Source organism: Salvia splendens, chromosome 3 (genome assembly GCF_004379255.2).
Source record: "Salvia splendens isolate huo1 chromosome 3, SspV2, whole genome shotgun sequence".
Taxonomy (NCBI): domain Eukaryota; kingdom Viridiplantae; phylum Streptophyta; class Magnoliopsida; order Lamiales; family Lamiaceae; genus Salvia; species Salvia splendens.
The window spans coordinates 34,961,443-34,978,708 of NC_056034.1; the positions used below are offsets into that span (position 1 = coordinate 34,961,443).

The window sequence follows — 17,266 nt, forward strand, 5'->3', positions numbered from 1 at the left end:
CAACCCAAAGCGGTTCGTGTCGCTATCGTGTTTGGGTCGTGTCCGGGTCGTGTTCGGGTTTGGAGGTGGCGGGTCGGATTCGTGTTCGGGTTTGGGGTTTCCTTAACAGGTTGGGTTCAGGTTTGGCCTTATTGGGTTGGGTAGTTATCGGGTTGACCCGATAACGACCCAATCCGCACGATTTGCCAGCCCTAGTCCAAGCATGTTAGTGTTAGGCAATCAGCAGTTCAGTGACGTGACGCTTATAATGGCTTTGGACACTTTATGGCAAGTTGCATATATTTTATAATTCTGTCATATTTTAACGTATGGTAGTAAATTATTTTCATGAGTACAGTAACATTAAAATATTATAATTGTATATGATGTTTATAATACAAATCTCGATTAAGTAATGAGCACCGCTACCCAATTCGGCAAAACTTTTTAATTAATTAAATGATTTACTTTGCTAAAATTATCAATAAATATTCGGTTTGAAGATATATCGGAACCGTTCTTCGTTTAACATTCTTGGTGTCGTGTCTCCACAATCTCGTTCTGCCCATTATAATTATCTGCAGATTAAAAAATGCATTGTCCACAAATAGAACTCAAATCTATAAAATAGAACATCAAAAGTGCAATATTAAATTTGTTGACTAATCCTTTATGGAATCTAATTCTCTCTATGTACATGCTAGTATTAGTAGTATAACTTGACAAAGAGCACCGCGTCACCCTATCCATGCATTTATACTTTTTTTATTTTACGCCTAAACAATAATGGAGTATATTATTTCACTATTACCTATTCAAAATTGCAATAAACTTCCATCTGTTTTTAATTTTTAAACACCATTTTACTGAGCATTTATATTACTCCATCCATTCCACGAGACTACACGTTATTTTAATTTTTACTTTATCCTATAAAAATATGCATTTTCTAATTTTATAAACTTTTTTTTAATAAGGTGAGACTTATTTTTCAGTAGTAATATTAAATACTTTTTTTCTATCTTTTTTTACTTTATGGAAGTTATGCATTAAAATCCATATTCTACTAAAAGTGCATACTCCCATTAAAAATGAATCCTTTTTGGATTATTCTATTAAAAATAAAATATTTTTTAAAATAGAAATAATATTATATCTACTTTTTCTTTTCTCTTATTGTATTTTCTTATTGTTAATTTACAAAACACACCATATAAAATCTCATATTAAAAAATACTATGTTTTATTTTAATGCGATAGGAAGGATTGCAAAGCAGTACTCAACTGGTGAATGAATTATGCTGGCTGCAGGGAATTGATAAATGAATTATATTTAATGCAACGTATAGTGCAGATTTTAATATGTGGAGTAGAAGTATTGTTTATACGTTGGGATTTGGGAATCTGATCGATGAAATGAATAAAAAATAAGAAAATGAGTGGAGTATAGAAGATTTAAGAACACAACACATTCATTGGGTAACCCACAAAAATCAACATAAATTCCGTCAGAATCTCGTCTCCTCCGCCTCATCAGCTGAATCTCTTCAACAGCAACCTCCATACCCTCCCAATTACCCCTAAGTCTGTCGAAAGTTTCAGTCTTTATCCTCTTTGGGGCTGCTCTGATCTTGTTATAACGTTTTCCATAACCGTTTGCTCTAGTTTTTCTTGCTTGTATGGAACTCTAAACCATCAAAAAAGAGGAAGAGAAATTCGGCCAAGTTTTAGTTTCTCTTTCAGAAAAAAATTCATACTTGGCAAGAAAATCAATTTTGAGACACCCAATTCAAGATATCTCGTGGGTTCTGATGGGATTTCTTAATGATGCCCAGAATGACAGTGGTAATGGAAATTACGGTTTCATGTCTCTCGTGAGGAGGAAACAGGTTGATTCTGATCGTGCCAAGACGTCGTTGTCTCATCATCATTTGGCTAAGGCTCTCACTATTCCTCATCTCATAGCGATAGGTATCACTGATTTTCGCTTCTCCTTTTTGTTGGATTCAGTTAATTTTGTTTTACTAATAACTTGTGCTTTTCGATTTCTTTAGTTTTAGTTCCCTTTTGTGGGATGTTTTGCTGATGATGTATGTGGTGGAGTTTGATTGTCTTTTTTTTTGGCTTGATAAGGCAGTATTTCGATTTTTATAGGTCAAAATATTTGTGCTTTTTTGAATCTTGTGATACAAATCAGGGGATAAGAAGGGTGCATATGGATGTGCTGATGAATTGGTGTTTTGAGTTGCAGGAGTTGGATCAACTATTGGTGCTGGAGTTTATATTCTTGTTGGTACTGTTGCAAGAGAGCACTCAGGGCCGGCGCTTACATTTTCATTCTTGATTGCTGGAATAGCGGCTGCTCTTTCTGCATTCTGCTATGCCGAGCTATCTAGTCGTTGCCCTTCTGCTGGAAGTGCCTATCATTATTCTTACATCTGCGTTGGAGAAGGGTATACATGTTTGAAACTGTCTGATTTGCTGAATGTTGTTTCATGTACAACTTTCCTATCTCGAATTTAAGGTTTGATCCAAGTAGATAGATGATGTGTCTTTTGATTCAATGCTCCAATATGGTATCTTAATTGTTTTTAGATTTCGGTGTTAATTCCGCTGCCCATTTCCTCCACTCTATAAAAAGGCCCAACTTCAAGTCTGTTTGTTGGTTAGCTGCAATCAAGAAATGCTAAGTGTCTTCCTCAGTGTTACAATGTATGGACTGTTTATTAAGAAAGAAAAAGATATAGAGAATGTCCAGCGAATATATTTTTCTTTGCTCAGTAGAAACTCCACTAGGAAAGTCCTGTGCGGCAGATTTGACCTAACGGTTTGATCTAAAAGGTCTTGGTAGGGATCTGAACTTGAAACTTGTGACCACGAGCTCATCCACTCCACTAATTAGGCCTCTTCCGAACAGCTGATATTTTTTTACTTATTGACTAGTGGAACTGCTTAGAAGACCAGTTTGTTTACTTATTGACTTGTGGAAATATCGATTTAACACATGTTTCACGCAGGGTTGCTTGGTTGATTGGTTGGGCATTGATTTTGGAATACACAATAGGGGGTTCAGCAGTTGCCCGCGGCATATCACCAAATCTGGTGTGCTTTCTCTCTGATTCTCACTTTATTAGGTGAAGTTGTGAGGGTTATAAATTCTGATTTATTTGTAAAGTGGAATTCTGTAGCTATATTATAATGGGAGATCTTACTCCTACAGCTCCAAACTTTGTTGTGCTTTACAATAGATCAATTATTGCTATCTAGAGTCCAAACATATGGAAAATAGCAATTACCTTGTTATGGTCTTGATTTTGTTCTTCTCTTTTTCTCTCATTCAGGCCATGCTTTTTGGGGGGGCAGATAGCCTCCCTATGTTTCTAGCTCGCTATGCCATCCCTGGGATTGATGTTGTAGTCGACCCTTGTGCAGCCGTCTTAGTTTTGGTGGTCACTGGACTTCTCAGTTTGGGAATTAAAGAGGTCTCTTTCTAAAATCCTCATTTTGTTCTAAGAATTTCTTTCCTCCTGATGACAACTGTAACTTACTTGTAGATGATTTCTGCAGAGTACATTTGTCCAAGGAATTGTCACTGCAGCAAATATTTGTGCCTTGATCTTCGTCATTGTAGCCGGAGGATATTTGGGTTTCAAGACTGGATGGCCTGGTTACCAACTTCAGTCAGGGTATGTGACTTTTCTTGCTTAAGTATTTGGTTTCCTTTTCTTATTTCATTTTTTTCAAAATTACACTTTTATATCTGGATCCTTTTATTCATATGGGAAACTCTTCTTGAAGTTAAGAAATAATTTTAATTACTTGTCTCAGATATTTTCCTTTTGGAGCTGATGGGATGCTTGCTGGTGCTTCAACTGTTTTCTTTTCCTACATCGGGTTTGATTCAGTTGCTAGTACAGCAGAAGAGGTATTGACTATTATCTCAAAATTTTCTTTTAAAGATTGTAGCCTGATTGCTCGGAAATCTAATGTTGGAATTTTATCCATATGCAGGTCAAGAATCCTCAGAGAGATCTGCCCATGGGTATTGGTCTTGCTCTATCAATATGTTGTGCCCTGTACATGTTGGTTTCTGCAGTCATTGTTGGTTTAGTACCGTATTTTTCAATGGATCCGGACACTCCCATCTCCTCAGCATTTGCTAGTCAGGGATGTAACTGGGCAGCGTAAGTAGATAGCTGTATCATGGTCTCACATTTGGGCTTAGTCCATTCAAATGCTGAACTCATTTTTCATGCCTCTAATTGGCTGTAATGCAGGTATATAGTAACGATAGGAGCTTGTACTGCTCTTTGTTCAACATTGATGGGTTCAATCCTTCCACAGGTAACTCTAATCTTTCTCGAAAAATGATTGATATGTGTTAACCTTCATAATCATTGGACCTTATCATGTGTTTGTGTAATGATCCGTATGTAGATGTATGCATAGAACATTTTCTGGATTAGTTTGAGATTAGTAATTTTTTTATGTTTGTATTTTCAGCCACGAATACTAATGGCAATGGCCAGAGATGGATTGCTACCATCATTTTTTTCAGAAGTCAATAAAAAAACACAAGTTCCACTGAAGAGCACCATAGTGACTGGTTGCCTTGCAGCACTATTGGCTTTTTTCATGGATGTCGAAGCGTTATCTGGAATGGTACGATGCTCCTCTCTTTCTCTGCAGTTTGTTGAAATTACTGTTAATTTTGTCAAGTTCCATATTCCATAGAATTCTTTATACTGGTCGTTATCGTTATGTTTCCACTTGCAGGTTAGTGTTGGCACACTTCTTGCATTTACTATGGTGGCAATTTCTGTGCTGATACTGAGATACGTTCCACCGGATGTTGTTCCAATCCCGTCATCACTTCAGGAAGCAATAGATTCAGTTTCTTCTAAATATAGGAGCACCACTGGTCTTATAGATTCTGATGCAGATGATGTCAATGCTAAAGCTATTACATCACAGAACCTTGTCCCAGTTCTAGTCAGCAAACAATCACCTTTAGAAGATCCCCTTCTTGAGAAAGAAGCTGTGCAGTTGAACTGTAAGTTTGCCCAATTCGGGAATACTCACTGCTTCTACTAAGCATTTGATGAATCTTTATTCTGTTGTCTCTAGTTTCTGAATCTCACTTTTCTTCTAAACCTTGCAGCAGGTTTCACTAGAGAAGAGAACCGGCGGACTATTGCTGGCTGGACAATCACGTGCACGTGCATTGGTGTGCTCATTCTAACTTCCGCTGCTTCAAGTCAGACCCTATATAGGTACGTTTGGTACAATCATCACTAGTGCAGGGATTTCAAATGTATGTTAGGTTTTCCCATGTTATGATTTCATGAAGTGAATAACCAAATAAACATAATTCATTCCAGCACTTATCGGTATTCTCTATGTGGAGTTGGTGGAGTTCTCCTTCTATCCGGTCTCATAGTCCTCACTTGGATCGACCAAGATGATGCGAGGCACAGTTTTGGCCACACAGGCGGTATGTCCGATAATTTCTCAGGGCATTTGTTTTGTTCTTTTTCGCTGCTGCAGTTTTTATCACGAGTCAAACGTGGTCATAGAAGCGTCGTTTCTCTTTCAGGATTCATTTGCCCATTTGTTCCGTTGCTGCCTGTTGCCAGCATTCTGATCAATGTCTACCTATTAATCAACCTTGGGTGAGTATTTATTCATAAGTTAAAATTTAGAAATCTTCGATGTTTTCTTCCTTTATTACGGTTCACGTGGGGCAAATATGCAGCGGTGATACTTGGATGCGTGTATCAGTCTGGCTGGCGATTGGTGCACTCGTATATGCCATTTATGGCCGGAACCACAGCTCGTTGCAGAATGTGATCTACGTTCCTGCAGCTCACGTTGATGAAATCTACGACAGCGTCTCAGAACCTCAGCCGTGAGATGGTCTCTCTGAAGAAGAGCACTCATGTAGTTTTAGTATGGAGGAGTATTGGATGAGGCATATCTGGGCTCTCAGATTACCCAACTTTGTTATATATGATGCCATATTGTGACATTACTTTGTTGAATTTTAGTTCATAGCTAATACGGGAAAAGATAAAGAAAGAGAGAGAGACAGAAAGAAAAAAAAAGCATTATAGTGTTGTGAATAGCACATATTTCTTCAGTCAGTCCTGCAATGGACTTGTACCAACAATCTGTACATAGTGTGGTATTGTTATTGGATTTAATGTTCTAAACAATTTTTATTGATTCTTTCAGTTTGATCAAGGATGACATGATTTCATCTTCACCTCAAGTGATGCAGGGGTTTAAATTTTTGCAGGTTATCATTTTGTTAAACAACTACTCCCTCTGTCACACTATAATAAAGGCGTTTAATTTTGAGCACTTGTTTTAAAAAAATATATAAATAGTTAAATTAGAGGGAGTAAAATAAGGAGATAAAGAAATGCTTCTACTGCCTGGAATGGAGGGAGGGAGTATCATTTATACGTTCATATATATAAAATAAAGAAATAAGAAAATATGCTGAGCTATAAGTTCGTGGACTTGATCCTCAGTATTGTTCCCCGTCCTAAATGAGAGCATTAGCAATGGAGCGCCTAAGGCGCGCACGTCAGCAGTTTTATCCTTCTACCTCCCCACCTGCAGTGGGGCGCCTAAAGGCGCGCCCTAAGGTGCGCCCTATGGCGTGCCACATCATCATTTTATTATTTTGTTTAATTAATTTAACTGTTTTCAAATAACAAGTAACGAGTAAATAAAAAACGGTCTAAATAACAAACGGCGAAGTTTTAATAAAAAAAAGTTACATCATTGAACTAATAAAAAAAAAACTAAGTCGGACCAATTCCCAACTTCCGACTCAGCTCATCGAAGTTTTAATAAAAACAAGTAATGTCCGGAGATATTCGGCTTCGTCGGGGTCGGTACACTTCTTGAGGGCCCTGTGCGTCTGCAACATCGTCCTTGCCATCGACGCTGTTGCTAACGACTCAAACGCGGTGGCCGTCTGGGTCGGGAGCTCTACCGGGACCAGAGCTTGGGTTGCAGCGGTCGACGATGAGGTCGTCTTCCCCTTGGCCTTCGCAGCCTTGACGCCGGGAGGACGCCGGAAGGACACCGGTGTGCCGGAACTCCCTTCATCCACGTACGTCCGGTTGAGGTCAACCGGGTGACTGCCGCTGCCGCTGCTCGTGTAGTCACCAACTTCGGTGACCTTCGTCCTCTTCGACGCACCAGTGTGCAGAATTCCACCTTGGAACTTCTGCTTCTCCCTCAAGAGCGCCCAGATGGCCTCGTGCTTGAAATCGCCGAACATCGACCGGTACGACAACATCGCTTTAGTGCGCACGTCGCTCGCGCTCTCGCCGCTCACCTGTGACCGCGTGAACTTCTCGAACTCCGCCGCGTACAAGTTCACTTGCTTCTTGACTTGATCCCAGTGCTTGCGGAGTTGCTCACGCTTGCGTTTGTACGCGGTCGGCTGCTTGACCGAATTGTAGAGGTCCGCGATGCGTTCCCAGTACGCGATCTGTCGCTAGTTGTTCGCGAATATCGGATCTTCCGATATATCTACCCAACATCGGGCTAAAGTGAGAGTTTCGTCGTCGTTGTAGTTCGTACGGCCGGGGACGTACTCATGGCAATCACCGGGAGGCGGCAACTTCTGCGCCCGCTGCCGGTTCCGCTTCTTTCTGGCTGGGGCGGAAGCGGTCGCGGCGGGGTCGGGATCGGCCGCTGCGGTTGGGTGGTGCGGAGACGGCTCTATGTCAGACAACCCATACGATTCCGTACTGAAATCAGGATCGTAATGGGTGTTGGTGTCGAACGAACGATAATCGTCGGGTTCTGTACCCGGCCAATGCACCCCTGCGCTAAACGTAGGACTATTGGGGCTTGAATCCATTTCGTAGTAATTATGTAAATGTAAGTTTCGAAAATGAAATCGCGTGAAATGAAATGTTACAAATGAATGGTATTTATAAAAAAACGAAACCGCGTGCCATCGTCCGCGGTCGATCGTCCGCGACCTCCACAATGGGGCGGACGATGGCGCGGACGATGGCCATCGTCCGCGACAGCCGCAATGGGGCGGACAATGGCGCGGACGATGGTCATCGTCCGCGCTATCCTCCGCGACCGAAGTATAGGGCGCGACTATCGTCCGCGCCCTATGGCGCGCACCCGCAATGGGTGCGGACGATGGATGGCGCGGACGATGCGCGCCATCGGGCGTGCCATCGTCCGCCCATTGCGGATGCTCTGAGGATCAAGAAGAAAATGAATGGGATGGACGAGGCCTTCAATTGACTGAAAACTACACTGTCCCGTTTGGATGTTTCACCATGATAGTACTCGTTCCGTTCCAACTAATTTGAGTCATATTCCTTTTTTAAGATGTCTCAACTAAAGAAGCCCAAGGTTAGTGAACCGGCGGTTAACCATGTAACCGAAACCGCATCATAAAAATGGAACCGGAACCATGACATTTTGAACCGCGTGCCGGTTTAGGTTCAAAAATCTGGAACCGAAACCGTGCCGGAACTGCCGGAAAACCGAACCAAAACTGCGAAAAATCGCTGAAAACCCGGCGGTTTAGAACCTAAATCGGAATCGCGGTTTTCGAACCAAAACCGTAAGCGCGAAATATGTTCAAGGTTCAATTCTGGTTTAAGATTTTCCGGAACTAGACCCGTGGTTCCTAATCCGGACAGTATCATTTAGCAGTTCTTATGTCGACCGCTTTGTGCAACTACTCCATCTGTCTCATAGAAATCAGTCATATTTTATTTTTCCTCTGTCCCATAAAAAGAGTCCATATCTATTTATAGCAATTTTTTTCTCCTGCTATTTTACTTTATCATTTATGAGTGTCATCATTCATTACACAATTTCAATTAGTTTTTCTACTTCTCTCTTATTTTACCAATTATGCATTAAAACCTATGTCAACCCTAAATGAATTATTTCTATAGGACGGAGGAAGTACTCCATCTATCCCATAAAAATATGGGCAATTGATATGACACGGGAATTAAAACAAAATTGATAAAGTAAGAGAGATGATGATAATGGTAGTTAAAGTAGTACTCACATGTCCCATTAAAAATGAAACGTTTGCTTTTTCACACATGTTTTGAAAAAATATAATAAATAGTTAAAGTGGAGAAAAAATAAAGTAAAAAAGAGAATAATATAAAGGGGACTCTCCTCTACATTATTCTCTCTCTTACTTCATTTTTTCACCACTTTAGTTATTTATTACTCCCTTCGTCCCATTAAAGATGATCATTTTCCTTTTTGCTTTGTCCCAACTAGGATGACTCATTACCAAAAATGGAAACACTTTTATCTCTACTTTATTCCCCCTCTCTTACTTTACTTTTTCCACTTAACACACAAAATAAAGTTGCATAAAATCTCATGCCGCCCAAGAAAGAGGTCATTTTCCTTGGGACGGAGAGAGTATAATTTTTTCAAACAAGCGCGCAAAAGCAAACGTGACATATTTAATGGGACAGAGGAAGTATTAAGGGATAATGAGACTCGCATTATTAGTAAGGAGTATTGTTTAATGGTGGTATAAGTCGTAAATAAGTTAATGTATATAGATAACTTTCTAAAAATGGAATGCACAAATTTTTATGGGACTGATGAAAATGTAAAGTGCATATATTTTTATGAGACAGAGGGAGTATATAATACCATATCTTACGTCAAATTTAATTTAGGAAAAATTAAACTCATGTAAAATTCACTAGTGTAAGTACCGACCAAATTTCTAGTTTATAATATCAAATACTAGAGCATTTTGAGAAAATATTCGGTGAATCTTCAATACCAAAGTGTCATTATGAGGTGGTGTATTCAACCATTTAATTTTTGACAAATGAAAACATAAATGATTAGACATGCCAACTAAGGAAGGAATTTTTAGAAGATATTTATTAAACCACTTTTATAGAATATTGCATAATCTTAATTCTTAAAGTATGAAAATTGTCAATATTTTTTCTTCCTATATATAAATATATTGACATAGTTATATAGTTATAATTTAATTTTTATTTTCATATTAAGTTACTAAGTAAATATATAACTTATTTAATGCATGGAAATATTAAAAAATTATTAAAACTTTTATGGAATATTATATAATCTTAAAATATAAAAATTGCTAGTAATATTTTTATATATAAATATATTTACATACTTAAATAGTTATAATTTAATTTTTACTTTTTTATTAAGTTACTAAGTAAATAGTATAACTCTTTAATGTACTAAAAACAGAAAAATTAAATTATGATCATACTTTTTGTTTGTGTGTATTTTTACTTACATATATATTTTTAGGAGGATGATCAAAGTATAACTAATATTAAGGGTATAACTAGAGAACAAATCTCAATCACTCATTATCTTAATCTAATGACTAAAACAAGTAAACATTTTTAGTTAATAAAAACTGCATAGAGGTATTTTAGGAAATCAACTTTAGTTAATAAAAACTACATAGAGATATTTGCTTTGTTGGCATTTGCTTTTGAATTTATGGCGACGGCCACAGTGGGGGTGGCGCCGGAGAGGATACTGGCGGCGGTGGGGGAGCTGGCAAAGGCGATCGGGATGGAGGGGCTGGTTGCGGGGCTGGTGGTGGACCTCAACTGCCTCTGTACCGCTTCCACTCCGCACATCATCATCACCAGTTGCCCTGCAAATTGATCGAGTATCAGTATAGGTTACTTAGTTTCCTAGCTGATTCATCACCATCATCATAGAGAGATATATAGGAAAAACACCTTCTGGAGAATTTGAAAGGAGAGAGATGGCCAGATGAGTCTGTAGCAGCCAATCCAAAGGCCTTCACAAGGTGCTCTGTTTCATGTGATTTTGCCATTTCACAAATTAGTAAGATATCAAAGAAAATAGAGAGATTATTGGAAATGTGTTTGTGATTGTTTGAAAGATGTAAGAATGGTATTTATAGATAAGTGTTGAGATGAATGCAGATGTCCAATTCCCTATCCCATTCGGCTGCTATTGTGTGAATACTGAAGCGATAATAAACGTAGACTGAAGAGAGTTTGTCAAGATAGGCAATTCAAATTTTGCATTTTTCTAGAAACTGAGAAGTAAAATCATACTAATAGTGATGTGTTTTGTTAATAACAGTGAAGTAAAATCATGTTAATAGTGATGTGTTTTGTTAACAACAATAAAGTAAAAATCATGCTAATAGTGATGTGTTTTATTAACAACAGTGAAGTAAAATCATACTAATAGTGATGTGTTTTGTTAACAACAGTGAAGTAAAATCATGCATAGTGATGTAATCCAAGGTTAGAGTGATGTTTCTTTGATTTTTGGCTATAGTGGATGTATTTTGTTAGCAACATTAAAGTAAAACACATGGTTATGGTGATATTACTTTTATTTTTTGCTATAGTGATGTATTTTATTAACATTAGTGAAGTAAAAACATGGTTATAATGATGTGTTCAACGGTTAGAGTGATGTTTCTTTGATTTTTGGATATAGTGATCTATTTTCTTCATACCAGTGAAGTAAAAACATGCTTAGAGTGATGTTTTCCACTAAAACTTACAGTATATCAAATAAAATGGGGAAGCAGATACATTCATTCTTAGCAAGAGCAGAAATATTAATCACTTGTTTGCATTAAGCAATTTTTCTATCCAGTGTATCTAACTTATTTTACTGGTACAACATCTATAAATACAAAGAATTCCACTCAACATCATCATCCTGCTCACCGTGTTCTATGCTCTAACAATATGAGACAAAATTGGCAACCATTAGCAGCATTTTTGCATCAAACTTCGACTGGCAAACTATTAATGCTAAAAAGTGACATTTTCAAATCAAAATACGAGCTCCTCCTGCTCAGCTGATCCATTTGATTATCCCTTAGGTCATCCGCAATGGCGCCTAGCGCACCGCCTAGCCGAGCGCCGGTGCTAGGCAGTCCATTGCAACTGCCCAGCGGATTTCGGAATTAAAAACCGCCAAACGGAATTTTTTTTATTTATTTTCGAAACACTATATATACGCGGTTTGCACGTCATTTTCATTCGCACCACTTGTTTTAACGAGTACTCTCTCTATCTTACTTTCTGCACAAGATCAACACCGAGAAATGGAGAACACCAACGAAGGTATTCCAGTGACGAGCGGGTCTCAAACTCCCCCGGTACCCGTGGGAGGTGGATGGGGTTCGATGCCAGGGTACTACAACATGTACCCGTGGCAGGGCATGATGCCCGGGATGGCAGCGGGGGGGGGGAATATGCCTGGGATGGCAGTTGGGGGAGTATGCCGGCGTGGAAGGGGGTACATGGGATGCAACCCGGTATGCAGATGATGCCGGGGTGGGCACCCGGGATGCAGATGATGCCGCGGGGGGAGAGGGGACGGCGATGCAGCACCCGACAGGGGGGTACCGGCGACGCAGGGGACGCCGGGGGAGGGGGACGTCTATCGACCCAGTTTTGATTTTTCGACTGCTTCTTCGCACACATCGACCCCAACGGATGCGCAGTTCACGCAACTTTAATGTTTTTTCCTTAGAGGAGTTGGAGTTTGATATTCTCGGAGTTCCGGATACGCCCGTTCAAACGGGGGGAGCAGTGTAGGGTCGTGGCGCTCCAAAGAAGAAGGGCAAGGGGAAGAAGGTCGGCGAGTTGTCGCAGCCGGGTGAGGACGACTGCTCGGTACGGAGGAGGTGGACGGATGCGGAGAACGTCGCGCTGTCCAAGGCATGGGTGGTTTGCGACGATCCTCTCGTTTCGAACAACCAGAGGATCGTCAACTTGTGGGGCAAGATAGCAGCAGCCTACCAGACATTTTGCCCGGGGGGGAGGCCACGCACCGGTGAGGATTGCCGGAAGGGGTGGGACCGAATCATGGCTGCTGTCTCCCGATTTTCGGGGTTGTACGCCAACGCCCTCCGCATGCAGAGCAGTGGCCAAACGGAGGATGACTGCAGGAGGATAGCGGAGAAAGCCTTCCCCCAGAAAGGGTTGTATAAGGATTTCACCTACTGGAACTGCTATGTTGTGCTGAACGACTCCGAGAAGTTCCGATTAGGTGTCGACGCTTGCTGGCCGAAGAAGCAACGACTGAACTATACCGGTGATTACAGCGGCAGCAGCGGTGGTTCCCACGACCTCTCCGAGACAGCCCAGGAGGTCCCGACCCCTCATTCGTACCCTAGCCGAACTCGCCCGGTTGGGCACAAGCGGGCTCAACGGGAGGCGAGGGGGGCAGCCGGGGGTTCACAGGAGGTCCAGTCGGCATCCCCCCTTGGCCAATCCATAGCGGATCTCAAATTCTTCGCGCGTCAACAAACGCGCAATCAGATGGTCAAGACGATGGCCGAATGGCGGGCGGCGGTGGACCTCGTGGAGAAGAGTTTGCTTCAAACTCTTCTCATGAGCATGCAGGACGAGTTGGAGGCGGCACGGAGGGAGACCGGCGGGGGTAGAGGCGGCGGGGACGGTGGCGACGGAGGCGGCGGCGATGGTGGCGACAACGACGGAGGAGACGACGACAGAGGCGATGAGTGAATTATTATACTTTTTTTTAATTATTGTAATTTTTTAAAATTATTGTACTTTTTAAAATTTTAATAGTATTATTAATGTTTCCAATATATGTCTCGTAAATTAAATTCCGTATATTGTGTGATTGTTAATTATTTCATTTTTATATAATTGTTATTAGTGATGTGGCTAGGCTATGGCTGAGCGGATTTTTAGTGTTGATGATGTGGCAGGAGAAATTTGTGGCTGGGCTATTGCTGGGCTACTCCTATTATTGAATTTGCCAATGACGTAATTTTGGCTGCAATGACAATTGTATCACCGCCTTGTTATTGTGGAGTAAATTTGTGATCGAGGTCGAACTCGTGACCTCTAGGATGGACGCGGTATCTAGCACCCTTTACCGCTAGGCCAATGGGCTTGGATAGACATGTCTAGTTGGATGTGAGCTATTTATTTTTCCATTTGTCAAAGATTAATTAGTTGGGCACACCAACTCCTAATGTCACTTTGGTATTGAATATTTTCTCGAGCATTTTAGTCTTTTAAATATTACACGTGACCAATAACTTCAGTTATATTAATTACAATATTATTTTACAAAAGAGTTTCTATTAATTACAGTATGAATATAGAAAAAGAATGCATAGAGAAATTCAAATATACACAGAGGAGTATAAAATTGGGAGATTAATAATACTGGTTTGATAAAACCAGGGGCCGCAGCAGCCGAAGAGGGAGTAGGTCATAATTACTTTTACAGAATCTTTCTTAATCTTACCATTTTCCCCACCAACTCCCCTTCCATTCTCACATACGCACACTTTTCATTCAGCGCTATTTTCATCTAAATTGGGTGCATTGTTCCTATCTCTGGCCTCAACCTCAAGTATTTTATCTCTATCTATTCCTTGGCATCAATTAATCATCAATCCATCTAAATTGTGCTGTTTATGTGTATGTATTAAGATAGTTCTAAATTTATAAGCTCCCTCCCATTCGTAAATTGTTAGGTTGTTGGAGCTATGGACTTCTTGGCAACATCTGAAGGCCAACTAGTAGTTGGAGTTGCTGTAGGTCTTGTAGCTATTGGTGCTGCTTATTTCTTGCTTTCCTCCAAGAAGCCCAAAGGTTTGCTGATTCAATTGTTTTTTACAGTAATTTTTTTTTTCTGGTTATTTATTTGCATGTAGCTTTGATTAGGTTTTTTCCCCATGTTGCTCAGGGGTTAAAGATTCAATCTTGCTTAGATTAGGTTTTGAATTCTTCACCTAATTAATTTATTCCAAACAATTCTCATGATTTTACATATGTTTGTTATTCATGGGTAATTGGCAGTGTGCTTGGATCCTGAGAATTTCAAGGAATTTAAGCTTGTGAAGAAAACACAAATAAGCCATAATGTGGCCAAGTTCAGATTTGCTCTCCCTACGCCTACTTCTGTATTGGGCCTTCCTATTGGACAGCACATAAGCTGCAGGTTCAATATCTAACTCGCTTGTTGTGTTGAGATACACTAATACTTTGGAATGCTAATTTTTATCTTCACAGGGGTAAGGATAGTCAAGGTGAAGAGGTCATTAAACCATACACTCCAACTACTTTGGATTCTGATGTTGGACACTTTGAATTAGTTATAAAGGTGCCTTTTGTCAACTTGCTATGCAGTTTCATAGTTTTGCTTTTCTTAGGTCTCATTTGATTTCTTTTTTCAACTACAGATGTATCCACAAGGAAGAATGTCTCATCACTTTAGAGAAATGAAGGAAGGTGATTATATGGCTGTTAAAGGACCAAAGGTACATGTTATATACTACTATTAAGACCTAACCTAGTGATTCATGCACATAATGTGAAACGGATCAACGATCAAAATTGGATAATTTTTTATCACTCCATTATGTAATATGACCTGTATGTTGCTAGCCATGGTGTGGTGTTTAGTCGCATACAGTTATTTATGTTATAATTTTGTCATGCATCTGGAAATTTACTATGAGTTCTGCTTTCTTTATCGACACTAGGGTCGATTTAGGTATCAACCAGGCCAAGTAAGAGCATTTGGTATGCTTGCCGGTGGTTCTGGGATTACACCAATGTTTCAGGTTTATACTCAATTACTCTACATATATATAACTATATATTTGAGTCAGATATATTATATCTAGATAATTCTTCTTTCAAAATGATGAATGTTTCTAATTACTAATTTATGAAAAATGCATTTTACGCACTTTTGGCTTTTCTCCATAGGTTGCCAGAGCAATCCTGGAGAACCCGAGTGACAGAACAAAGGTGCATCTGATTTATGCTAATGTTACATTTGATGACATTCTACTAAAGGTATTTTTTTTCCTATCTTATTTCTCCTGCCACGACTTAAATGATGTATGCTTAAAAGTTATGTATTGAAAAATATAACTTGAAATGGACTGGGTTTAGGCCTTCGTTTGAATCGGGTGTGAACATATTGGCAACTACAACTAAAATCCAATTTTAGCCCCCGATTGCTCACTTGGACATGGACTGGGATTATTCGTGAATCTTGTGTGATTAAAATCTCTGATAAGATTGGTGAATGTAGTCGAATCAATTTATTGTTCTTTGAGATTTAATTTTATGGATGTTTGGACTTTGGCGGCTGTATTGAATAACATAAATTAGTTTTTTAAGTATTTTACGATCCTGAATAACTGTAGTTACTTGCTGCAGGATGAAATCGATGGTCTTGCCAAAAACTACCCCAACCAGTTCCAAGTTTACTATGTTCTCAACCAGGCAAGTTTACCCTCTACAAATCCTAGATGAGGCTACCTGATCCATTGCACTTTAATTTGGCTTGATTTTTGCACTTAACCTTAAGGTTTTGCACACGACCATGACAAATATATGTTCCAACTAATGGATTGTTGTTTGTTCGAAAATAAATTCTTCAGCCTCCTGAGGTATGGAATGGTGGAGTTGGTTTTGTGTCAAAGGAAATGATCCAAGCACACTGCCCACCTCCAGCCTCCGACGTTAAGGTTTGAATTTGTTAATATATTAGAAAATGAAATATAGGTATGAAGTTTAAAGCGCCATTTTTGTTGCTGGACAATATGCAGATTCTGAGATGCGGTCCGCCTCCAATGAACAAGGCTATGGCTGCTCATCTTGATGCACTCGAATACTCAGCAGAGATGCAGTTCCAGTTCTAGCTTTGCCTGTGGTGGTTGAGACTTGATTTTATCTTCTTCTTGGGGGAAATTACTTCTTATCTGGACCTTGTAAGATAAAGATTTTCCCCCTTATTTTTCGAATGTAATACCGAGAAAGTTTAACCTTTTTTTGTTCCATTGAAATAAGCGAGATATCCCCTGCAGTGTAAACCTTTTTATTTCTAAAATTGAAATAAACAATTCCCCATTAGGTCAATTCATCCATCTGAAGTATTTCTCTATTCAAAAATATACTATTGAGGTTGGAAATTTCTAATGCTGAAACAATTTTAATAGAGAAGAAATAGTAGTATAATAAAATAACATCTATTTACCTATAAATTACTCCCAGTTTTTGATATATTTTTTTTATTTTTCGTATAACGTTTATCTTTTGAATTTAAATGGATATAAGCTGATTATCTCTGGAAATTAAAGCTTTTACTTATGCATAAGAAATTCCCAGGTGTATAAAAGTACATTGATCAGTGAAACAATGTCGTTTTTAATAAAAGAAAGAACTTCATAAATCGTCCCAAGATTTTT

The 17,266-nt window shown here is 39.4% G+C and overlaps 2 protein-coding genes across 3 annotated transcripts; both read left to right on the plus strand.

The window, feature by feature from the left end:
* The first annotated feature begins 1,381 nt into the window (after nt 1-1,381).
* Nucleotides 1,382-6,194, plus strand: LOC121795778 (cationic amino acid transporter 2, vacuolar-like). Of its 2 annotated transcripts, none has more exons than XM_042194379.1 (14): nt 1,382-1,950; nt 2,231-2,432; nt 2,997-3,081; nt 3,321-3,461; nt 3,547-3,665; nt 3,808-3,904; nt 3,991-4,163; nt 4,257-4,323; nt 4,483-4,641; nt 4,756-5,032; nt 5,144-5,252; nt 5,361-5,473; nt 5,576-5,651; nt 5,735-6,194. In XM_042194379.1, exons 1-14 carry the CDS (start codon nt 1,791-1,793, stop codon nt 5,889-5,891), a joined length of 1,935 nt encoding a protein of 644 aa, XP_042050313.1. In that variant the 5' UTR covers nt 1,382-1,790; the 3' UTR covers nt 5,892-6,194. The 2 variants fall into 2 exon arrangements, with proteins under 2 accessions (XP_042050313.1, XP_042050311.1); XM_042194377.1 differs by having other exon boundaries at nt 1,383-1,950; nt 5,141-5,252.
* Nucleotides 6,195-14,253: 8,059 nt separating this feature from the next.
* Nucleotides 14,254-16,937, plus strand: LOC121797372 (NADH--cytochrome b5 reductase 1-like). The gene is made up of 10 exons (XM_042196127.1): nt 14,254-14,412; nt 14,537-14,654; nt 14,862-15,003; nt 15,075-15,165; nt 15,245-15,322; nt 15,548-15,628; nt 15,777-15,866; nt 16,236-16,301; nt 16,460-16,546; nt 16,628-16,937. The coding sequence occupies exons 2-10, from the start codon at nt 14,549-14,551 to the stop codon at nt 16,718-16,720; spliced, it is 834 nt and encodes a 277-aa protein (XP_042052061.1). The 5' UTR covers nt 14,254-14,412; nt 14,537-14,548; the 3' UTR covers nt 16,721-16,937.
* The last annotated feature ends 329 nt before the right edge of the window (nt 16,938-17,266 follow it).

Bases quoted from the DNA above. Each gene is read 5' to 3' on its own strand.
- LOC121795778 (XM_042194377.1), top strand. From the start codon at position 1,791: ATGGGATTTCTTAATGATGCCCAGAATGACAGTGGTAATGGAAATTAC. The intron at 4,164-4,256 runs GTAAGTAGATAG...GCTGTAATGCAG, and splicing joins CAGGGATGTAACTGGGCAGC to GTATATAGTAACGATAGGAG. The intron at 5,652-5,734 runs GTGAGTATTTAT...GCAAATATGCAG, and splicing joins TACCTATTAATCAACCTTGG to CGGTGATACTTGGATGCGTG.
- LOC121797372 (XM_042196127.1), top strand. From the start codon at position 14,549: ATGGACTTCTTGGCAACATCTGAAGGCCAACTAGTAGTTGGAGTTGCT. The intron at 15,004-15,074 runs GTTCAATATCTA...TTATCTTCACAG, and splicing joins GGACAGCACATAAGCTGCAG to GGGTAAGGATAGTCAAGGTG. The intron at 15,867-16,235 runs GTATTTTTTTTC...TACTTGCTGCAG, and splicing joins TTGATGACATTCTACTAAAG to GATGAAATCGATGGTCTTGC.